The 26,160-nt window shown below is 36.6% G+C and overlaps 1 protein-coding gene across 10 annotated transcripts in view; it reads right to left on the bottom strand.

Annotated features, from left to right (window-relative positions):
• Positions 1–3,848: 3,848 nt before the first annotated feature.
• LOC107036199 (IQ motif and SEC7 domain-containing protein 1) overlaps positions 3,849–26,160 on the bottom strand; it is a 63,944-nt gene continuing 41,632 nt past the window's right edge. For 3 of the 10 annotated variants that reach the window (XM_015253983.1, XM_015254040.1, XM_015254048.1), the window contains exons 2-6: positions 10,851–11,183; positions 9,203–9,752; positions 7,360–8,743; positions 6,352–6,693; positions 3,849–6,022 (exon numbers count right to left, since the gene is read on the bottom strand). In XM_015253983.1, the coding sequence (XP_015109469.1) occupies positions 5,751–6,022; positions 6,352–6,693; positions 7,360–8,743; positions 9,203–9,752; positions 10,851–11,183 (2,881 nt within the window). In that variant the 3' untranslated portion in view covers positions 3,849–5,750. Of the gene's footprint in view, positions 6,023–6,351; positions 6,694–7,359; positions 8,744–9,202; positions 9,753–10,850; positions 11,184–14,200; positions 14,264–24,026; positions 24,734–26,160 lie in introns of those variants that run through there. The other 7 variants (XM_015254017.1, XM_015254009.1, XM_015254031.1 and 4 more) reach the window with 6 other exon arrangements.

Here is a 26,160-nt window from a genome sequence, read left to right as displayed (position 1 = left end):
TAATTCGCCAGTCGCTCCAACGTTTTCATTTGATTTTCAATGTCGTGAGGGAGCTGAATGATTATTTGATTTGACGAGGTAAATCATACCGCTGTAATGCTCGATACATTCCGATTGTAATGAACATTCCTATGAACATTCCCACCTTTAACGAGAACAGCAGTTTACAGCGTCATGAATAAACGAAACTAAAATAACTGATAATAATCATACCAATAACGATTGTATATAAAGCGTACGGATTTATAGGTACAATTTTGTTTGTTTTATTGACTCCGCATGCAATGCAGATGTGAAACTCACTAGCAGGATTATTGTAATTTCAGTATTAATACGAAGAAATGCCCGATAATAGTCGCAAGCTGAGGGAAATATTGGAAAGACGATGATTCCACTTGACTAGATACAATAGCTGGAGAATCAGTGAAAGACTCTCAGTGGTGAGTGAAAATATAGAATGAAGAGAGAGGAATAAAGTGAGACGTGGGAAAAATGAGTAACGGAAAAAATTAAAAAAAAAAACAGATGGCATATTACGCGGATATAAAACAAATATATTTTGTAATGGGTTTATACGTAAGATTATTATTGTGTAATGATAAATTAATCGTATTGTGGTAAAAAAAAAAAACTATGAACTACGCTGACCAGAATTTTAAATAAGTGAAGAAAGGCTTTAGGGTGATAGTGAAATGGAAAATGAAAATTTTGCGTTACTTGAACTTCGCTGGACGAAAGAAAAACTACTCCGTCATGCGTGCTTTTTCGTTATATTTTTCTTTCGTCATTATTCCGATGGCATAATCTTCGGCGTTCTTGATGAATTGAATTAGCGGATTAAATAGTCAAGTCGTTAATCGTTGAGAGGAACATAAACTTGTTATAATGAACTTAATCTGCCGTCTTTGCCAACGAATCCAATCGCATAGGCTTCCAATTGAAATGAGAAAAAAATAACGCGATTAGAGAATCATGCGTGTGCACAAATGATATTATAATTTTATAAATCTCCCGTGAGAAAAATACAGATTGGCTTTCATTTCACCAAGAATGCAAGTGAAGTAATTGGATCAAAAGTGAAAAAAAAAATTATGATCAGTGAACAATGATAGAGGAGAATAAATCAGTCCCTTAAAGTGAGTTGAGCCAAACAACTATGAAATTAAATGAGTAACGAGAGTTGGTCCGCACCCCGAATATCCCTGGTCACAACCCCTCCGCAGTGTTGAGATCGATCTGAGTATGCCCATCACATTGAGAGCATAATTTAACGAGAGATATACACGAGAACCATGAACATTTCGAAACCCGATGTGGTCATTGACGGGAATAACGAGAGCATAATGCCCAACACGATATAGAGTGCTGAAGTGTGATTGAATGAAGGCTTCCCCTTGCAGTGCGACAAGGATATAAAATTCATCAAGTAATACGAAAGAGTGAATTACGACTACAACGTGCATGATGTACCCCTAATTATGCGCCAGGATTTACAAAAAAATGCTGAATACAAAAAGAGAAAATAAATCACTACTCAGTCACATTAGGCTATATCCGTGAATAAACAAAACGCACACGTCTTTCCGAAAAAATTGATAAATTCCTGAACACAAAAGACGTACAAAGTAGACACTACGCAGACGCATACAAAAATTACCATCAAACAACAGTGACACGATAACAAAAACCTTTAAACTGAATTGAAACAGATCATCACATTGTTGACATACATTGCGATCCATGATTATTACTATTTACAATATAATTATTATCTTGCATTGTCTAGTCATATGTTATTATTGTATAACTAATGATATTAATTATTAATTATTAACCTGTACTACCTAGTTGCATTATGTGTTGCGTAAAAAAAACAAAAGAAATGAACTGGGAAGAGAATTCTGAGAGCGCTAGAAGTACGAGAGAGATTATTAAAAATGCAAAAAATCAGAGTTTAGCTGATGAAATAGTAATCGCGCAAAGTTGCACACGTTTCCAGCAGAAAATATTAACGAGAGATTAAGGAAATGGGAATGAAAATCATCTGAGTGAGAGAGAAAGTGTGAAAGATAGATTAATATGGAGTACTCCAACTTTTGGGACGTGGTCCGCTGATGATTCTCATCATGTTGTTCTCGTCATCGCAGTCGAAGGTTGATGTTGTCTCCAGTGAACAAAAAAAAACGTTAAAATTGTAATAGCAATAATCTAACGGCGTAAATTCCTGCAAATCGACTGCTTTGATTGCATGAGATTGTCAGCGAGCTGTGACTTTTGGAAAAAAAAATCATAGTTCAATATTGTCACCTTAGCGCGCTCGAATTCATCTCCAATTTAAATTAGTGGTCATTATTTTTGACACTCCTTTATCTCCCCCATTCTTTTCTTCTTATTAGTTTGATTAATCGTCTCTTTTTAATTGAATTAGGACGGAAAATAAAGTTTAGGAAATGAATAATGATGGATAAATAAATGATAATTGAAACGAACGGAGTGCACAAAAGGAAGGGAAAATTGACGAGGAACGAGCGCGCAAAGGGCGAAGTAAGGAGTATTAAATATATGCGGGGGCCGCGGAGAGGAGGGAACCTCTTCCTTATATCGTCCGCATAGAAATGAATTATATATTTATCAATGTGACGTCCAACGTGAATAACATACGGGCACAAACGGCGCCCATGGATACTTTGAACAATTATATCTTCATTTGGCAATGATTTATCGCGCCGTTATCTTGGCTATAACAGTGATCTCCAGTGATCACTGGGTAAATCACTTTATCTTTTCTTCAAAATCTTTGTTCTCTCCCATTCCTCTCAGAAACAACAGATACAACAAAGTGGAATGGTTATTTGCGATTCACACACGTGCGAGTCGTCCATTTGTGAATAAAAGGAAACATTAGAGAGAGACTTTAGATATGCGTGATATATGGAGAAAAGAAGCACAAAAATATGAAATCAACAATATAGTCCTCGTTTAAAAAACACCTTCCTTGTGTAACTGTACCGCAAATATCCCTCCCTCCCTCCCTCCCGAGGAGAGCTCACGGGCCCTATTTGCAATATTTGTACTTTTCCATGTTGAAACCTCGATATACAATAAATTATATTAACAAACTTTCATATAGATGAGTTATTATTTATTCGTACACCTACAATCAAAAAATAAAACCTGGAATTGACCATTTGAAGATTGAGGTAAAAAACTTTTTTTTTTAAAAAGAGTTTTAGTTGTGTTGCAAAAAAAATTATTCTCTCTACAGGCAAGATGTGTAGTTTCTAGCACTATTTCTTCAATATTCGATACTCTGATACGTATTTTGCTCCAGAAAAATGCTCGTTTCATTCAATAATCGCAGATAAGAAATTAATTCTTAAATAACTTAATAATGATGCTGTGCTCAAATTTAAAGGAAACAATTTATTTTTTGTTAATTTTTGACTTACGATTTTTTAAAATTGAAACAAGATTTATTTGAGAACTTGTGCGTTTTCGATTCGCTGAACCAAATAAAACTCTTTACTTGACAGTTTTTATTCTTCTCAAATAAAATTATTTGCTCAAATGAAGGTTTATTTTGCAACGATTTCATTTCGAAATAAAAAAGCTAATAAGGTCTGTATTTGGATCAAGAAACATTTTACAAAATTTGTGTTTTCAACAATTCGTTTGATGTGTTTAAAATCGCAAATAAAAATAAAGTCAACCAAAATGTTCTCATAAATCCCCTTGTTTGATTTAAATAAAGTATTGTTAATTCAAATAAACCATTTCTCTGAATGTGGAGTGCCACCTGCTATTCGTATTTTCATCATAACTAAAAGGGTATAAAGAGTGCAACACAGTTGTGAATTATGGGTTTATCTTTTATTTCTTTATCTCCATAAATTAATAGGAGTTACACGGTACATCTAACGAATAATAAATCACGATTATGAATTTTACAACCACATACTATCATTCGCGCAATTCATTATTCATAGTTTAATATCTATTCCAATTCGATAATATGTACAATTTCACCTATAATACACGAGATTCTTTTTTTTCACCATTTCTCCCATTCCGATTATTTTCTACTGTTATATTGTCACGTTTTCATTGCTGAAATTGATATTGCGACAGGTTGAACAAGCATCAATGTGTGTATCACTTTCTTCATTAATGCTCAGTTTATTGTTAATTTGTATTTCGCAATGATATGACAAAATTTCCCTTTATTGAAATAAGTTCTCATAATATCAGACTTTAACGAGAGTCTACGTGATGTACATTTACATATGATAAGTCGTTTATCTCTTGGAACACACATTTGTTTTATTCTCATTTGACAACATTATTATCGTTTACCATTATGAATTTTCCATTGGTGTATTAACACAAAACACATTTTGGAAACAATGATTAGATGAATTTTTTAGGCGATCGCGTCAAATTGTCTCTTTGCATGAGTCTACCTCGTCATTCATACATTGTTAATTAATTATTGTGAGTTGTATCAACATGCAGACTTCATTAACGATCGATTTTCACGATTAATTGATAAATTCGATGCTTTCAATTCTAAAGATCTAGTATTTCTGACGTGAAGGTTGTTTTTTATCAATCTGAAAATGTGTTGAACACGAAATTTCTTTGAGAACATGTGCTATCTAGACTCTCCATGGTGTTTCGATCAGTCTTCAATCACGATGTTATCACAGCATTTTAATAATTATTCCGTGGAAAATTTCTACTTCAAACTTCCCTCATGCACTTGCCAATAGCTCCAACAAGTTGACGCGATCATTAGCTGTTAATTACTGAGTTTGTTTGAGAGAAAGTTTACACAAGCGATACGAAATTTTGTCTCGTGGATGCATTCAATGTTTTCAGTTATGTATTCTTCTCAATATTTTACACAAGATTCTCTTAAACTTAAATCCTACAAAAAACAAAATGTGAGGCTACATTGACAAGATAGACTAGAGTTCAAGGTTTTGGACGGTTGAAATTCATTCCAGGGATATTTGAGACGTTGAGTCGATGAAAAAAAAATCATCAATTGCTTATATTTTCCAAATAAATCCCAACCGTTTACTTCATATTCTCTATAAATGTAAATTTTCTCGTCATTTTAATGATTATTTGTATAAATTATTAATTCCCATTAAACTACCTCAATTTCTCTCGTGTTTTAATGGTCAACTTTAACTACCTCGTATTACAAATACTCAGGTATATTTACATAATGCTTTTTCATTTTAATACAATTCAAGAGGAGCATAGTCTGACACTACATCATCAGTACAATTGATTACGTTTTAAAATTCATCATGTTCAAAGATAAAATCTAGGTAGTAATGAATGAGAAATAAATTCCGTTACTCCCTGAAGTAAAATATCTACAAAATCAAACAAGAATTTCCGGAAGTTTCCTCTTCATTCTGTTCATTTTATTTTATAAATAACATTATAAAAGAGCCGGACTCCAGTTAGGCCAATAAATACTATAAACGTGCCTTCGAAAAGAGAATAATAATTTAAAAAAAGAAGAAAGGAATGCTGATATATCTCCTACATAATCGGATCCTGCCCAATTACAATAATTTCCTTCATTCCCGTTTGTTATTAACACACGATCAATATAAAATTATTGAGAAAAACGAATATTGAATGTCTCGCCTAGGGCTTACCGAATAAATCTTGTAATATGAATTTATCGTCCGCTGTAGTGTGATGTTTCTCTCAGTGATGTACGTAGAATTCTAGACCTCGGTGGTACGACTGTATGGAGTTGCTTCCTCCGTTTGTGATAGTTTACGTTCACGTTTAGCGAATAGGCCCCCTAAAAAAGATGGCTGCTGTACAATTCCCTTACCACCACCGGGAATTGTAGCACCTGGATGTACAGGATGAATTTGACCAGAATGCTTAACTCCCTGGCTCATTGAACTCGCTGAAGTTGATTGAAATGAAATTGACATACCGCTGTCCAGTGAGCCAACACTCCCTCGTCTCTGTGGTTTCTCCCCAGCAACTGCAATTTAATAATCATTAATTAAATTTTTGTTACTTTCGCAAGGTAACGAGAATATTTGAGAAAAGAATTATAAAATGGGAAATTAATTAAATTATTTGCTTCATATAGATAAAGCAGGTGTTATTAATTTTTTCTGGTCTGATTTTCCCACGAAAAATAGCTATTTTATATTTTAAAACGGAATAATTGAAAGGAAAACGAATTAAAACTCTTCATAAATTGATAAAAAATTAATTTGTTTTTTCGGTTGTGATTTTTCCACAAAAAATAGCTCAATTCAGCTGGAAAATACTTAAGAAGGGGAGATAAAAGTAAAATATACTCACATTGTTCATGAATATCGAGCAACGAGTTGCTAAGAGCAGATCTCTTCAACTGTGGATCCAAATCGGCGACCTCTGTTCTCTCAGAGCAAGGCCCAGGGCATGGGCACACTTCAACATCAGCTACCCCTGAATCCCTGTTCTCAGACCCCCCGCGAGCGCCCCTGCTACTCTTCTGTCTCTCCAACTCGGTCTCAATGCGAAGAGTTTCCATCTCATCCATCTCACTTATGGACTCCCGCAGGTCCTCAGCGAATTTGCATCGATCATGTTCATTTCGGGCATTGAATGTGACTAGTACTTTGCCATCGACACGTTGAGACAATCTGATACCGTATGGATAGTCTGAAATCATGCGAATGGTAGAAATGAATATTACGTCTCTGCTGAGCATGTTTAAGATCATATCAACGTTATTTTTGTCTTCATTTAATCATGGATTAAGTATTTACGTCTTTACTAAACTATATAATTGGTAATAATCATTGAATCTTCTGAAACTTCAATTATTATTGATCATTACATAATTCAATAAAGACAGAAATAATGTTTCTAAACTCTAGCGCGTGCAGGTATATGAAAGTTTTGTTCTGTTTCTTCAAAAAAATTGAACAATTAAGAAATTTTGCTGTGAAATTTCCAGTGGACTTTTTGAAAATGTTCATCACATTTTCTCTCCACTGCAATTTCAAGCAATTTCGTAATGAACAATTCTAAATTTTATGAAAAAATCAATGGAAACTGTCAATTCTAGTTCAATTATTAATGCATTGGAAATTCAAGTACATTTGGGGATTCTCGTCTCCCTGCTAGTAAAAAATTTGGAATTCCATTAAATTTTCAATGAAACTTAAAATTTTATTCTTTTCCTATCAGTGCATGCAAAATCTTTCGCTCCCCAACAATTGTTATTGTGCTGAGATTCACTTTTTACTGACTCAGTCAATGAACGAATAAATAAAATCCTCAACAATCAGATTTAATCATTATAATATTCTGTCATCAACTTACGTGGAACATCAAAGAGTGTAACCACCATGCCACACAAAGGAAAGCTCTGCCTAAAGGTATACGTAACACTGCTCTTCTTCTTGCTGAGAATCTTGGTAACAACCAAAAGATCGTTAAAAAGAAAGACCTCCCGCTGATGCACTCCAGGCCTCTCCTTCTTATGAATATCCGGTATTTCATAGAGCCTGCAGTAGCAAACAAGTCGCCTATGCGGCAGAGCCATATTCGGTTTCTTCCCAACAATAGTAGCCTGCACCTTCATAACTTGCGTGACATGATCCGAGCCCGGTTTAAACTCATTAGCCTTAACCCTCTCATAAATTCCAATGAGTATATCGCGATCAATGTCCCCACAGTCGTCAATGCCCCTCAAATTCTTAATGAAATCCTCAACCCTCATTCGCCTCTCGGGTTTGAGATTCGGTGTGTGAAGATCTGTATTGAGCATGATAATAGCGAATGCTAAAACAAAGACAGTGTCTGGCGATCTGAGCCTAGCAACAACGTCTGGATTACAGTGACAATAGCGTTGACTGAATACTTCCATCAGACGTTCAATCTTCTGCGCCTCCCCTGGCATTCGGAAATATGCCTGGAACTTTCTCAAAGCAACATCCACCTGCATTCCAGCGAGATCTAATTCGTGGGAGAAGCACTCCAAGACTGCCATGTTAAAGGTATTCTGGAGATTGCCAAGATACTCGCCGATCATCTGCTTTGACAGGCCTTTTCTGCTGATCAGGAATCTGGCAACTCCCTGCGGACTGTTCTCCAAAAATCCACGTCTTATGAGGTACGTTATTCCCCTCTCGGGCTTCTTATTGAACAGATTCAATCCAACGCGATACTGTCGCTTTCGCACTGTCTCAGATACTTTGTAACTGGTCTGAGGAATAGTCTCTGTGTGATCAATCATGGGCAATTGATAGCCAGATCCAGCGTGGGAATTACTCAGATCCTTTCCACTGTTTATTAGACTTGTGTTTTCTGTTGTGTGACATTCCTGGTGTTCAGGAGAACTGGAGATCCCTTTATGCTTCCAAATTGGCGAACCTCGCTGCACATCTCCCTCTGAACTCTCGCAATTGGTCGAGTCACTACCTGAACTTTGTACAGAACTCAAACTTCCATTTTCCACACTTTTACTCAGACCGTTGTGGCGCTGCTCCATCGATCTCGAGGTTATTGATGTCGTTCTCTTGGGCACCTCGGGGGGCACCTTCTTGGTGGATCCTCGTGAACGCCCACCGGATCCTAATTGCGAACTATTGCCCCAACTGTGTGCCAAGGGGGCTTGAAGATTGTGAGGAGTTGAAGGGGATGTGCACGGCGTTCTGTGGAGATCACGGGGTGGAGTTTCTTGACGAAGTCCGCATAGAGTTTCCTGGAAATTAATTTAATTAACGTTATTATGGATGCAGTAGATTTTGACGGGATAATGTTAATGATCTTATTCATTTTCATATATTTTTTCTCATAATTTCCCGGGACACTTACTGTGAATTTTTATCACTCATTGTGAAAATTCGAAATGCTATTTTAACAAATCAATGGAAATTTCAAATTTCCGGTCAATTATCTCACGAAACTTGTATACTAAATGTATTTTTGAAATTTCAGTGATGTGCCAATTTTATTCTAACAGTGTCATCCACCGATTATCCATTCTGTATGATTGCATTAAAGAATTATTTATTATTCACTCTGCCCATAAATAGCACAATTTTCTCCAATTTCATTTCGTTTTACAGTCTCTTCTCCGAAAGTGATAAATGTCTCGAGAAAGATAAAGTGCTTTCATAAATTCTCGCGATAATTTCAATGAATTGTTCAGTAATCGTACCTGAGGATTGTAATAATGAATGCTTGAGCCACTCTCTTGCGAGCTAGTATCCCAGCAAGGACTAGGTGGTGGTTGATGTCTAGCACACGGGCTCGGTGTTAGTGACGGTGTGTGCCTCCCACTCTGATGTAGATTATACCCTGGATGTTGATGTCCAGCATTAACTTGATGGCCCATAACTTGCACCTCACATCTGCCACTCAGGCTCCTTGGCATTCCTGAATTTTCAACGTGTCTCCTCTCTCTCAGTGACATACTTCTTATGGGCATAGGCCGATTAGCCGACTGCGGTGATTGTTGAATGTAAACTTGATTGTGGTATACCATCCTCTCGTGGTCACCCGGCCGGTCAGCACTCTCTTGGATCGTTCTACTTAACCGTTTTTCCGCTTTGGCCATTGCTGTTATAGCAGCAAATTTCTTCAGTAATGTGTACCTTCTGAATGCACGTTGAATCGTGAGTGCTGCGTTTCTTGCTTTAACGCCTCCGTACTTTCGTTCGAGCATCTCGATCTGCTTGTCAAGGAGATCCTGGGAGAGCTCGTAACTGCTGTGTGTCAAGAAATGGGAGGGAAATTAACAGATAATCGGCAAGTTTCGATGAGACAACTCCGATATTTTCGGAGATGATAGTGACAAAGCTTCGATGGGATTCAATCACTCCAGTAGGAGTTCTGGGGTGCAATCGAACGCGGACGGAATTAATGAAACAGTTTAATGAATTTTCTAGGTGATTAAGGATCTGCAATATATTTGAATCAATTCATGGATTTGTAAATTTGTGTCATGTAAATTATATTTGGAATCGAGAATTCCGAATGAGACAACTCTGACATTTTTGGAGATATAATAACAAAACATCGATGGGATTTCATCGCTTCGTCAGGAGTTCTCGGATGCAATCGAGCGTAGATGGAATTGGTGAAACAGTTTAATGAACTTTTAAAGTGATTAAGGATGTCCAATACAGTTTCAGACATTTTTAATCATCAAATTAGGCCAGTGAATTGCACGAGGAAAATTTGAACCAATTCAGGAATTTAGCACCATTTGAATTATATTTTGCAATCGAGAATTTCGAATGAGACAACTCTGACATTTTTGCAGATATAATACCTAAACATCGATGGGATTCAATCGCTTCGTCAGGAGTTCTCGGATGCAATCGAGCGTAGATGGAATTGATGAAACAGTTTAATGAATTTTCGAAGTGATTAAGGATCTCGATTGAATTGCGTGAGGTAATCTGAACCAATTCATGAATACAGCGTCATTTAAATTAAATTTTGCAACATTTTTTGTTTTCTGAAGAATAAATAATAATTAAAATTCTTTAAACTTTTGAAATACTTTTTGGGGTAAAAAATTGACTGTATATTGATGATTTATGAAAAATACCGTCAACTTTAAAAATTGCAATTTTCCTATTATTTTATTATTTCTTCTCTTTTCTTTTGAAGATTTTTAAAACGTTTCCTAACGGTCCAAAGTGAAAACTCAGATTTAGAGGTCCAAAGTTTGAATGATAAAATTAGTTGGGGAGTTTATCGGGCAAATCAAGTGGAAGCGTTGATATTCAGTTAAAAATGATTGAAGTACTTAGAAAGCGTTAATGCCCCCGAAACAGTGCCAAATAATTGAAACTTACGCAGTTTGGAGTCTGCAGCGCTTGTGGACATCGCCATTTCTAATTGTCCCTTTTTTGTGATGCGCCTGCTGGTAACCTGACTGAGGCTGTCCACCGTAAGCTTGTACCATTGTGCCATAACTCTGTGGTTGATTATACGTGTGGGGGTAAATTTGCACTGTCTGCGCTGCTGGATACGCTGCGTAATTTTGACCCTGTATGTACGACTGGCCTGTTATGTAGGAGGTCGATAGAGAAGTCTGACTTCCCGATGAGTAAACCCCGTGTGTACTGCCTCCATGGTTCTGACCCAGGCTGACATTGTGGTTCTGACGATCCATCTTCTGGGGGAAACTGAAATCACACAATTTTTTTTTTTTAGTACATGACGAATTTCGTAATGTTGTTAATCTAGAGAGCATTCTCAACCCAATAGACGTAATACATTCGATTTTAAAATTATATTTTTCGACATACAGCTGGTGATCTCCCAATAATTCAACTCTTAAATAAATATCAAGTGGAGGTGACAGAAATTTCAAAACAAGAAATTTGATTTCTGACCCTTGAGACACCTGGGCCAATGGCTAGATCCGAGATTATCCGCGGATAATTATAATTTATGATTGAAAAAAAAAATACCGCAACTCGGATTTGAACCGAGAAGCTCAAGATTTTCAACTTACATTCGACGATCCACAGTGATGTTAATCGCGATTTAACGCGAAGTGTGAAACTCCGCGTTAGTGTAGCGCGTTAACTGAATCTCCTGTGGAAAATTACGATACCGTCACTTAAATTTTCTGAATCGATTCCGTAATCGATGAGCGAATTGTGAGTTCCGTAATTTTTATCTGAATCTCCTGTGGAAAATTACGATACCGTCACTTAAATTTTCTGAATCGATTCCGTAATCGATGAGCGAATTGTGAGTTCCGTAATTTTTATCTGAATCTCCTGTGGAAAATTACGATACCGTCACTTAAATTTTCTGAATCGATTCCGTAATCGATGAGCGAATTGTGAGTTCCGTAATTTTTATCTGAATCTCCTGTGGAAAATTACGATACCGTCACTTAAATTTTCTGAATCGATTCCGTAATCGATGAGCGAATTGTGAGTTCCGTAATTTTTATCTGAATCTCCTGTGGAAAATTACGATACCGTCACTTAAATTTTCTGAATCGATTCCGTAATCGATGAGCGAATTGTGAGTTCCGTAATTTTTATCTGAATCTCCTGTGGAAAATTACGATACCGTCACTTAAATTTTCTGAATCGATTCCGTAATCGATGAGCGAATTGTGAGTTCCGTAATTTTTATCTGAATCTCCTGTGGAAAATTACGATACCGTCACTTAAATTTTCTGAATCGATTCCGTAATCGATGAGCGAATTGTGAGTTCCGTAATTTTTATCTGAATCTCCTGTGGAAAATTACGATACCGTCACTTAAATTTTCTGAATCGATTCCGTAATCGATGAGCGAATTGTGAGTTCCGTAATTTTTATCTGAATCTCCTGTGGAAAATTACGATACCGTCACTTAAATTTTCTGAATCGATTCCGTAATCGATGAGCGAATTGTGAGTTCCGTAATTTTTATCTGAATCTCCTGTGGAAAATTACGATACCGTCACTTAAATTTTCTGAATCGATTCCGTAATCGATGAGCGAATTGTGAGTTCCGTAATTTTTATCTGAATCTCCTGTGGAAAATTACGATACCGTCACTTAAATTTTCTGAATCGATTCCGTAATCGATGAGCGAATTGTGAGTTCCGTAATTTTTACTGAACATTTCTCTCCGTGCAATTTCACCACTGCGGTTAGCCAATTCCGAAAAATTGCGAATCCACGGCGAATCGAACCCGGTCGCTCACATGACAAACTAGCACGCTAGCCCACTTGCTTGTTGCAAATGATTCCACAATTCTACACTTTTAATTTACTAAGAATAAATATAGAAAAAGATAAAAACGAGGAAAATTAAAGATAAAAAATCCAATGCGGGAATTTTACATGAAAATTTTGGTCATTTGTTTATCTCAAGCATATTTTTTTTTGTCATAAATCAATTCATTTTCAGCGAATATCTCCATCAATTGGCTCGTTGTATATAAATCCGTGCATTTCCCCCGCCGGTTTAATTAATAATGTGAGAAGATCGGTGGTGATATGAAAACGAATTTGGCACGGCGTTCAATATCCGGACGGCGAGGTTGGTTGAACTCGGTGATTATCAAACATAATTTCCTGGCGGGGCCTATTTGTGTTGTGTACATCAATATATAGCCTAGAGTCTTTTCCGCGATCAGACAAGGGGCGGGGGGCGCTCTACCGACATTGCCGCCTGTGCGGCTGGCAGGTCTGTCAACTACGCCTGAATGAAAAATCGATACGAAAATAATAAAACAAAAATTATCATTCGGGAGATTAATTCAATATCATCTACTCCCCCGAGGTTAAATGTTAATTGAGAAAAAGCTTGTTTTGCCAATTGTATCCGATTATTCTATTCACTTGATAATTCGTTCTCAATTCTTCGAGTGTTTGCATTGTTATAGAATACATTGTTCTGCATCACGGGTGGTTTTCGAAAGGGCTCGGCAATTAAATTCCGACTTGTTCATGTTACGCACAATGTTACCACGCCAGGTGGTCGAAATAGGTGTAGCCACAGGCTACTGCCTACAATGAATCATTGTATGAGTCAGAATAATTCACCCCAAACAGTATCATCCGGATAGGGAGGTGTTTATTTTTTGCGGAGAACATGTGGAGAAAATTTTTCATAATAATTCACTTACCTTGGGGGCATTTCCACTAAAACTCCGGCAAAAGATTCATATTAGTTGAATATTCCCCAATATTATCGTAATTTATATCAAAGTTGAAACATTTTTTACTAGAGTATTAAATTATTGCTCATTTTACTCATTCATTTTTTAATTTAATAATAAAAACGAGTGAGTATCTTGTTATTCTTATCTCCCAATAATGATGAAAAATATAGTACAAACAGTAAGAATCGATACCGATCCCTGATGGAAACTGTGAATTTCAGCCTAATCACGCCGTGAACACGATATAAATTAGAAAAATTAATGTGAAATGTGGCATTGAATCATCATTCGAATGAGAAGCAGTGATTTTTTTACGAAGAACATGTCACAAGATGAACAAAACCAAAAATTTACTGAGCTTGGAGAAGTTTTTGTTAAAAGAATAGTAAAAAATGCAATATATGAGATCAAAATTCCCCAAAATTACTGTATTTTTTACTAGAATTTTCGTTTAAATTACTGGAAAGTCCATGCACTGCACCATACAGCAATTGTTTCCGCGCAGAAAACGAAAATAAAACATACCCCGTTAAAAATCCTGAGATACAGATAATCATCTTCGCAATCAGAAGTTCCAAACAGCGATAAATCACTCCTAGACAATCTCCTCCCGCCTTCACGCTAATTCTCAATACAAAAATATCCACTCGATCTCTGTCCAACTAATCAATACAAAAGACAATTAAATTTCAAAAAATTTCATGCTGAATATTTCAAGCCAGTTGAATAATATAACTTCACAGCCCGAGAGGACGCGTCCGGAGGATACCGTGGCTGGTGGTTGACTGAATTTGAAGGGCTCAGGGGGAGCAGCTGCTTCCGAAAAGAATCCTCTTGCGTCTCAGTGGCAGGAGTCCAATTGCCGTAAAGGTGGGCAGGAGGAAATGCGAAGAGGAGGTGGATTCAACGGAGTATAAAAAAAAAAACCCGGCAGCAAGATTGTGGGTCTTCTGTTGTCTGCCTCTTATAAATTTCACAGAAGTATAATACACGTGCCAGCAGGTATATCTGATGGGCAAGTGGGCCACCAATTGAATAAAAAAACAACTACAAGACGTTAACTTTAATTAGTTCATGTGTACGACTGCAAACATGAAGCCAATGCCACAATTCCATTTGTTTTCCCTCCACTCGCAATCACTGAATTAATTTTTCCCCTATAATTTTCGTTAATTTTATGAATCAGCGTGATTCACAATGCTGTTTCATCATTTGCTCATGCACCCAAAATGTCTCGTGCCTGAAGATAAATATCTCCAGCCCAGTGATTTTAAAAGGGGCCCCCCGAAAAATCCCTGAAAGTTCCACCTGCCCAATTCCCCAGCCCATTCTTTCAGTATTTCGTGTTTTTTTTTATTGTATAGAGAACTGCAGAGGCAGATGATAGCGAACACGAGAGGGCAAAGAAAACGACTTGATGTTTCTTCCCCCCCCCTCTTATCTTTCCCCCATAATGCTGAGGACACCAAGAAGAAACATCTGCCGTTTGGAACGTCTGCTGTTCACAGATATGAGGGCCTCGTGGCACGCTCCACATATACACCTCAACGCACTCGTGCTGCTCCCGAAGGCTCCTCGCCCTCGGGGTGCACCTGGCGCCCCGTCACTTTTTCAACGATGAAAATTTCCCCCTCATGATTCGACTCATTCCAACCGCATATTTCATATTTTACGGTTTTTCCAAGTGTTTTTATAACAGAATACGTCAATAAAAGTTGTTTGCGACAGTTGCTGGATGCTTGTATTTTGCAGTGAAGAAAATTGTCATGCCTCCCGGAAGGAGAATAACGAGGAAGTAAGGGAATTAATAAATGTCTTCCGTCTTGGGGTTAATAAAAGTAAACCGGGAAAACTTTGATACTGGTTAGCCGCAATAACGGAATATGATAAGGCTACTCAATAAATCTGACCATTGATTCAATTGAGAAACTTGTTTGCAGCCAAAGTTTTCTACTTGACCTGTTATTATATGGGTGATATTCTCTTTCAACTACTTTAGCCGGTTTTTAATCAAGAAGGGGAACCGCAATATGGCTTAAATGAAACTTGAGAGTTTTGCACTTGAACATTTTTCGCTGACATTTTCGATAGACTTGTTGGAAACTTTCGTCAAGTGATGGATTCAATGAATTTTCAAAGAGTTACGTAATTGAAAATGCACAAATTGATAAAAAATCAATGATAATCAGTCACATCAATTCTGATATGATATGATGTGACAAATCAATGATAATTGTTACATTTATAGTATTAAAATTTAATACACCTGTTGGACATTTTGATCGAGTGATGGTCTCAGTGAATTTTCAAAAAGTTTCATTATTGAAAATTCACAATGTGATAAAAAATCAATTGAAATCGGGAATTGTCGAATTTATAGTAATAAAATATAATACAATTGTTAGAAAATTTGATCAAGTGATGATTTCACTGAATTTTTCAGAGTTTCGTAATTGAAAATTCACAAATTGATTAAAAAATCAATGATAATCAGCAATTGTCACATTTATAGTATCAAAATGTTATACATTTGTTGGAAATTTTGATGAAGTGATGGTTTCAATGAATTTGCAAAGAGTTTCATAATTGAAAAGTCACAAGTTGATTAAAAAAATTAATGGAAATCGGGAATTGTCGAATATATAGTATTAAAATATAATACACTTGTTGAAAATGTCATGGAAAAATCAATGGAAAGTTTGATTAAAACGATTAAATGAATAAATGAAAAAATAACTCTGAACGCACGTGCCTCATGACGCTGGAACACCTGCTTCCTACTGAATGCTCGCGGGACATGGAATACTGCATGAGGCACAATCTGAGTTCGTCCGTGATAAATATTCGAATGAAAGCCCGGAGGAATACCACTTTAACGAGAATGAATCCAAACACAGCAGGGAAAAATTCTCGGGGGATCTGAAATCTGGTAGCAATTCGGGAGAAAGGAGAGAGGCGGAAGTGGAAGTGAATGAAGAAGGGGTGAAAAAAGTTGAGTAGAGAAGCTACTTGGGGGCCGTCTTGAAACATCAAGTTAGAGACAGTAACCAGAGCTCTCAGACACACTATGGGCTCTGTTGAAGAGATATCGCTCACCACTTGGACACGCGCCGTGGAAACCCTAACAGACGCACTCCTTTAACGGATAACATTGCAGTTGAGGTCAATAGGTACCAACTATTTCGTCCTTTTTGTGGTAATTGTTAATGAAAACTACTGTACCATTTTACAAAAGTGCATTATGAGTAATTTTTTATTTTCTTAATTCGTAAAAATTAGTATACGTCATACAGTAATTATTATACCGCATCAATTTTGATTATATTTGGATTTGATCTCCATATATACTGTTAAAACAAAATTGGAATTTCAAATTTTTGAGCAGCAGAACGACGAGAATTCTTCTAAGTTGAATTTTCAATGAAAACGTGAATATCAAATGCCAAATTACCATGCATTTTCAATCAACGTAAATTTTAAGACTATTTTTACCTGAATGTTCCTTACTTCTATTGATTTTCATGAAATAATTGAACTGAAATTCACAGTTTCCATTTATTTTTCCATCAAATAATAATATGATGGAAAAAATACTCATGATACTTTTATCATGATACACTTTTCTCTCCTTGAATGTTTCTGACATGTATATTTGTTGAGTTTTCTCCCCTTGTGGATGTTACGACAACAGAAATCCAGAAAACAGAACAAATGGACTTCATTTCCAGGCACCAGATGTACACTGAGGGGAAAATTCGTTAGAAATTACCCCTAACTTTTACTAATCACGTAGTGCATTGACCTTTCAAGAATTTTCACCCCAAATGTTACACTTTTCTACAAAACTCCTGCGACTGTTCCCAAAAACTTCTCCGTATAAAAATTTCTGGAGGAGAAATGTGAACTTTTATCAGAATAATTTTGTTTCTTACAGAAAAAACCGCCGATTTATCACATCTCCACTGCCCAAATAATCCTCAAAAAGTTGAAAGACTATAATTTTTTGGGAAAAAATCAAATGTAGAATCATTACGTCCCCACTATGCCTCTGCACTGATAGAAGGGTTTAGTTATTTAACCATTAATGAATCGCGGTAATAGTTAAGAAGCCTCGTTAACAGCAACTGAATCGTTTCACCTTTTCTATCAGTGCGCCAAAAATACTCACTCACAATCAAAACGTGCGAAATTCCCCAGAGTACTTTCCTGAATTAATCCCAAAATCCAAAAACTACTCCATTTTTCTCATTCACTCATCCCTTCTCCATTTTTAAATCACATCCTCACGTCCGAACTGCACTCTCAGCAAATTTCGAACACTTGCAGCACTCATGATCAGTCATTTCAACACTTGTCAACTCATTCGAAGACTCAATTTCGCTACGCAGAGTACAAGCCTATCCACAACTTACCCTCCAACATTGTACATAATTGCATATAAAGGAAGACTCTATTTCGCCAGCTCATCCGGACTCTGGAATCATCATTTCTACGACATGCTCACCTCCCCAGACATAACTCTCAATCAAACTACAATAAATTCCGCACAAACAACATTATACAACATTGTACATAATTAGATATAAAGCGAAACTCGATTTCGCCAACTCATCTGGACTCTGGATTCATCATTTCTACGACCTGCTCACCTCCACAGATATACGACTTTCAATAAAACTCCACTGATTTTCCACAACTCTACACTGAGAGAAAAACGACAAAGTTCTCGAACAAGTTTTACTTGTGCCAAGATAATAGTTTTTTGAAAATTATCAAAAAAGGATTTTTTGTGCCAAACATGCATAGTGCGCTGGAATGAAAAATTTTTGTCGCAAAAATAGATTTAGTAGTTCGGCCCTGCGGGGCTAGGGCACTGCGGTGGTGGGCAGGCTTAGCTTTGGGAACACCTCAGCGAAGAAACATTGTTTGGAAAAACTGGAAAGAGCATTTGGGAAAAACAAATATGCGGAAATAAAAACGGGATGAAGGAATAAGAAAAACCGTAAAAACTGAGAGGTATACAGTAAAATGGAAATGGAAGGATTAATAGATTTAGTAGTTCAAAAAACATTTAATTCTCTGTACATGCAAGAAATGTCATTTCCGTCCCGGCGGGCGCAAAGTTACATTTCCCTCCCGCTTCGCGGGAGGGAACTCTGACTTTGCGCCTACGCCGAGACGGAAAAGGACCCTCAGCCGCGTGCTTACCGACCTCGCCTTCGGCTCGGCTGGTAATTGCACTGGCGGCTGAGGATCCTTTATTTTCCCTCCCTAGGTTAGAAATATACTATTCTAGCACTACTCCTTCGTTATTCGATACTCCCATACGTATTTTGCTCCCGAAAAATTTTTATTATCCGCCTCTTGAGCCAAATATTTCGACGCTGTCGAAAGCAGAACAATTATTCATGTTTGAGACTTTCAAATTCGAACCAGACAAATTCGTTTTCTGGCAATTTTCAGCTAACGATTTTGCTGACCCAAACAAGATTTGTTTGACATGTGCTTGTTTTTCTCTCAGTGTAAATCATTCTCTTCTTCGAATTAATATTATTTGCTGTACATTGCGTGACACAATGCAGTATGAGTTTCCACTGCGTATGCAGCTAGTTCTGAATTAAGTGTGAAATGCTCCAATTCCCTAACTCCAATAAGATACCAGTAAAATTCAATGATCACAGTCCAGTTGAGACACGCAATAAGTACAGCACGGCTTAATTCACTCTTCCCGTTATCGAGTACACAGCATTATGATATATACTCCGAAACTGGTGGTGAATTAAATGTAACAATACTCCGGGATAACGGTTTGGCGGCTCTCCATCCACTGCAATTTGTGTGAGTGCACACAGAGCGAGAGGCAGAGGGAACACTGGAGCCAAAACAAAACCCGGAGAAATTGTCTTAATTAACAGGGAGACACATTTGTTTCGGGTCGTTTGAAATGATGGGTGTGATTCGAGGGTCAGATTTTTTTACCACTCTGCGTGACATACTCGACGCGTCATTCAATTAGGTCATCAGCCCAATCAAAATTGAGTTCTTTATTTTTCTGCTTTCGGAGGGAAGAGTGGGATAAAAGAGACCTTCACTTCTTCGCGAATAACTGGAGAACACTGTTAGAAAAACATGAAATTTCATGGACAGTTGACTACTAATTTTCAGAACAGTGACCCTAAATGCGCTCTAGGGGGAAAAAATCATAAAATTTCAGCTTTCACTGAAAATTCAGTGAAATTTCAGAATTTTAAGCAGCATAGAGACAAGAATTCCATAATTTATTTGAATTTCCAATCTAATGTGAATATTTAGTGCTAAATTACATTGAATTTCATTCAGTGTCACTGTCCTGGAAATTCAAGCATATATTCACCTGAATTTTCTGGTTTTCTATTCATTTTCAGAGAAAAATGGAACTGAAATTCAAAGTTCTCTTTGATTTTTCCACGAAATTCTGAATTTTCAATGATGAAATTCCTAGAAATGTCAGTGATAATTAAATTCGATAAAAATTTTCGAAAAATGTACCCGAAATTTCAGTGAAATTTCCCCATTTTTTTCATGTTCATAGATTTTTTGTAAGCAAGAGATATTAACGATTGAAGACAGACTGTTTTTAAAGCAAGATTCAATAACGATCTCTCCTTTCTTAAATTGCGAGTGGAGCGATCATTATTTATAATGTTAATTCTTGCACTGAATGAAAAGGTCACCTTACGCAAATAGGAACATATGAAAGAACTAATTCCAGCAGAATAAACTGAATAGTTGTGACAGAGGTTGAAGAAAACTTGGATCGATGAATGAAACTGTGCCTCAATTCCAGAATAAAACTGCTTACACCGGATTCCGGTCAATAGTTCATGAATCAATTTTCGATGTCATTGAGTCGACTCTTTTGTCCCAGCGTCACCAATATCAAATGAATATGCATAAGTCTGGGGTCATCGGAGCATTTGAAATTGTTATTGCAGTGAAAAAACGCAATAATTTTTAAACGAGATTAAACTCGGAACAAAGCGCTTCCGTTATTGCATAAACTGCATTCATAATATTGAAAATGAAAAAAGTAATAACGAAAAAGCTACTCTTTGTTATGTCGATACAGGAAAGGATCAATTCACGAGAGACACAAAATGTAAAATCGTCATTGGTGGAGTGTAATACGATACAAACAAACGCATGTGGGAGATTATTCAGCATCCGGTGGAACTCAACGGAAGTTGTGGACAGATCCAATTCTAGGGCACATCTGAAAATTTCAATTTTTGATTTATGCAGAGAAGTAGTTCAATTGAATGTACTGAGAGCAAGACCTTGGCAGCCAACTGGCGGTCCCTTGATATTTAGTCCGTGAACGGGGGCACATTCAATTGGAATACCAGACATATTGAATACAAGAAGAAGATCCGTCTGAAAAAATATCCCACAGCCAGAATTTCATACATGTTTCTAAGCTCAGGATGTTAAACAAAAATTTCTCCTGATCCGTGACAAATTCACAGTTTCCAATTGTTGTTTCCATCATCGGGAGAAAAATTTGGATATAATTATCGTACTGTAGGATAATTTTTGGGAGAGTGATATTAAATTTGATTGCGGGAGAAAAAATAATGAAATTTCACATTTTGATAATTATTTTGTAAAGCCACACGATTTTACAGCGATAATTTTGTTTAAATCTGCAGAATAATTTCTGCAGATTTAAATTAGTTTATATAATGTAAATTAAATTAATTTAATTAATTCTGACATCATGAATTTTCTCCAACAAAAATTACATTTGATCTCCACGCATGCAATTTAATTATTTATATTTAATCACTGTCAGAAAATTACTCCTGAAATTTGAAGCAAGTCTTGAAATTTTCAACAATCACTCATTCACGCGAAATTTTCACATATTTTGTTCTTCAAAAATCAGTTGAATTCTGGAGTACTCAATGGAATTGCAATTTTCAGGTCAACATGACAATGAGATTTATTAAATATTTCGAAAATTCAAGCAACAATTTTCCTGAATTTTCAATCCACTGAAAATTCAGTTAGCTGTGATGTTCAATTTTTGCAATGAATTTGAGAATTCTAGACGTTATCGAAATATCAATGATAATCTAACATGGAAAACCCCATTATCCTGAATTTCCAAGTTGAACGAGAGATTCCATGAACGATTTGATCTTAAACTGAATTCAAATTCACCAAAGTGAGAATACAAATGCAACTATTGCTTAATTTTCAAAAAAATTCCAACAGTGATGTTTAATAACTTTTGAAATAGAAATGCGGAGAATATGACGTAATACACTCTTATAAAACAGTAAGATAATTGTTAATCTCCGTGATCCCCGGTGAGACTCAAATCTCACCAAATTATTCTGGTTTAAATGAATTTTTCCCCAGTGTTTTCATACAGCCCACGGCGGAAGTCATCAATCCCCATAGATTCCCATCAAAACCGCAACGGCGGTATTAGAATCATCGCTGAAAAAACATTCCAAGAAAAAACATCATCTCAATTCGATCTCGGTGTAAACAGAGCCAATGTTCGTCACCAATTAACGCGAATAATACCCAATAGACTCCGCTAATTACACTCACAAAAGCTAGTTGGCTTCATCCACGTGATCGTCAAACTCTGAAGAGGCCAAGACTGTAGTCTCGAGGTCGTTTTTTCCTACTGAGGGATCGGTACGAGCTCGCGGGGTCGCTACCATCTGTCGATTACACTACAAAAACAGTTCCCGGAAAAAATGTGATGAACTCTTTGGACTGGTCACTCTTCGCCTCAACTCTTTCCATACAGATTAAGAGACTTTAACCAAAAAGATGAGAGAAGCAAACAAAAGTGAATAATTTACATTCACCAGACAGTCCATTGTCCCTCTTCATTCGAAAATTCAAAACTCCGGAAACACGAATGCCGGTAAATATTCCCACACGGAAGCCCCAAACCCCCTTCACTCCGTCATTTTCCCCATTTTTCAATAGAAACACTGATCTGAATACAAATGCCGAGACAAAGGAGTGAAAATAACTAAATGGAAAGAACGTTGAAGTGTTATACAATCAAACTATTATGATGGCTTCTTCATTAGCAGCGGAATGCGATTTAAATCGAGGATTAATTGAATCTCCAGGGTGCTAATTTTTTTAAATAAAATTGAATATGGATTTTGTTTTTTCCGTGCATCATTTTTTTAGCGTTTCAGCATCTTTACTCTGCAATCAAACTATTGACGGCTTCCCCATGAGCAATGGAATGTGACTTATACCGGGAGTAATTGAATCGCAGTTGTACGAACTTTTCTCAACACAAATAAATAAAACTGGATTTTTTTTTTACGCTGAGAGGAAAACCAACGAGTTCTTAAAATACTCTCATTTGAACCAAAAGAATTGCGAATTAAAAATTATCAAATACCAAAAAAGAAATTGTTTGACCGGAATTTGAAAGTCTCAAGCACCGTTATCATTTTATTTACTAATTAATTTCTTATCTGGGGATATTCAATAGCTGAAACGAAAAACTTCTGTCCCATGTTTCGCACGAAATTCACATTTTTCGGGAGCAAAATACGCTTGGGAGTATCGAATAACGGAGAAGTAGCGCTAGAAATGACATTTCTTGATATTATTGGCTTCCGGATGGATGCCGCGTTTGATTTCAGCATTACGCCGACACTTCGCAAACATTGTAGCCAATAATATCATTAATAATGGCCGCGAAAGCCTCAAAACTAATGACATTTCTTGTTTGCAAATATAAAAATTTTTTTTAGCAACAATAAAATAAAATTTCTGCGAAAAAAATTCTTCATCCCAGGACAGTCGCCAGATGGTCATCACGAGATCCGACTTATCGGTAATTTTTAACGCGCGATTTTTTCGGTTCAAACAGGGCGTATTTAAGAAAAAATCTCGAAGTTTCACGATTGACTCTCGAGATTAATTGATTTTCTGACTCACAATAAACGCACAGCAATTAAAATATGCATTTATGGTGATAAAAGAAGCCAAAGCGTGCGAGGGATTGCGTAATCTCCCGCGACCGCTGTATTTTCTCATTCTCTCCATTACCATAGCTAAATGTTGAGTTCGAACGTGTGGGAGACATGCCGAATCACGAAGAACATCCTGCGTAACACCCCACACTGGGTAAATTTGTATTATCCATGCAACATCGCCTTCTCACAAGAGTACGGACAAGTGTTTTATCGAGTTGACAGTTACGTAACAGTAATTTCGGGGTGGGAGAAGTGAATCGTCAATATTCGAGGACAATAATGTTGACTAATTGCGTGATTAACGTGCTCGTATGGTATCATTAATTTATGTACAAAATATATACCGATTTATGAAGCTGGTTGGCGTTGAATATCCGAGCTGCAGACGCGATCTTATCACTTTCTCCTGCACAGTTACAACTCTGTTGCTCCTCGAGCTCTGATGTATCCTCGTTGTCTTGACAATATGGTGATAGTGATGACGATGACAATTATTCTGATGGTGCGTTTGAGATGTACACGCAACTAGCCTTTCTCGTGGCTCCACCATTGTCACACCGAACATAATTTCACTTTCTTGTGTGTACTCCGTGACACACGACACTCAACACTAATAGTTTAATGTTCTCCTGGGATTTTCATGCAACGCTTTCACGACACATTTCGTCTTGATATTTTCGGCTGATTATGGAGCTTTAGTCCATTAATGCGGAGTGGTTGATTAATTACGGTGGCTTTTCCTCGTAAATCCTGAATTTTATAGATACAGCGCTGTATCCATCGGACCTGAGTAATTTTTGTAAAACCAACTTCATCAATTCACTGACTGAAGGCTCTATTTTTAATTGCCTAACTAATTTTGTTGAGTTAATTCTTGTGATTTGCTGACTATTAACGAATATTTATGGGCTCATATTCAACGAACGTCGTTAATAATAAATGAATTATTGTATCAGGGGTGGTGACATTTTCACTGTTGAATATTTTGGTTGATATTTTTTATTGATAAGTTTCACTCAGGAATTTCGTCATTTGAAATTCAAAATTTTATGGAAAAATCAATGGAAATCAGGGAAAATTCAGGAAAAAAATAATTTTCATAGATGCGATTTAAAGGCAAAAAATGAAATTTGAAATTTCATTTAAAAATCAATGTGATGAGAATCCTTCAACCTATTTAAATTTTCCATGAAATCATGAATATGTAATGCAGAATTGCAATAAATTTTCAATAAATTAAAAATTCACGAATACATTTACCGAAATTTGCCTGATTTCTACTAATTTTCCGGGAACAATTAAACCGAAATTTACAGTTCTCATTGATTTCTTCATGAAATTCCAATCGTTTAATGACGAAATTCTTCGAAATTTCAGTGGAACTAAAATGTAATAAAACTTCGATGATGTTTTCCGTACAATACATCAGATTTAAAATCGCTTGTCCGTAAATTGCCACTAAAATCTCCACGAGATTTCGACTTCTTCCCAACAGTGTCCACTAATTTGATGTTTCTCTTCCTGAGAACTAGTTAAAATGACGAGACGGTAATTGCGATAAAGGCGTTGATGCGGCAAAGAGGCCGCGCCATGACCTTTCCGACAAGTGACCTTCAATCTCATCGACTGATTCTATTTTAGAATTCCTAGTCCTGTGTACCGAGCAAAAAATGAGAAATTCAACAAAATACTCTCCTTTAAGAAGATTTTTCCACGAAGTAGGAAGGTCTACTCAGTCCCATCGCTTTCTACCAATCGATTCATAATTAAATAGGGCGTCAAGACTTTCTAATGATGGGCAATCAAGACCAGTACGGCTGATCGACGCAGGAACGTCAGTGGAGCCGTCAGTGGCGCAGGAAATACGTAAGTGCCGAGAATGCATAATCAACGTATCAGTCTCACGTCTACTTATCCCCGAATCGAATGCGAATAATGCTGAGACCTCGTTAACAGAATTATTACTCAAAGATTTCTCGATGTCTAATACAGCAACGAGACTCTCCTACTTGACACGGCACTTCTTATCAGAACGTCAATGTCATGTGCACTTTTACGATCGGTTTCCAGATACTGCACTCGTGACGAATGACGAAAACAACACGCAAACTATAATTATCATTATTGCAAAAATACATAAAATGTGGGATTCGAAAACGAGTGATTTTTCAATGTCAGTGCTATATTTCGTGGCTAAATAAAATTCAATACCGTTTGTTCTTTAATACACGAGTACATCGAGGTCGCACGTACCGATCAACGTCAATGAATAGTAACGACCACTGAATCGGTTTCCAAAATAATTGCCCCAGCTTTCCAAAGTACTATTTTCTTCATTGAAACCATTTAAAGAGATATTTATAAATAGGATTCATAATAACGGAGAATTTCAACATTAATTTTCCCTAAAAACGCCCATTTTTCACATATATTTTACGTCACTGAATTTTTCTTTTCGTTACTTCACTTCCTCGCACG

The sequence above is a fragment of the Diachasma alloeum genome, unplaced genomic scaffold, assembly GCF_001412515.2.
Source record: "Diachasma alloeum isolate Michigan unplaced genomic scaffold, Dall2.0 Dall_scaffold_00176, whole genome shotgun sequence".
Taxonomy (NCBI): domain Eukaryota; kingdom Metazoa; phylum Arthropoda; class Insecta; order Hymenoptera; family Braconidae; genus Diachasma; species Diachasma alloeum.
Note: the sequence above shows the minus strand (reverse complement) of the source record. Positions and strands in the feature narration are given on the sequence as shown.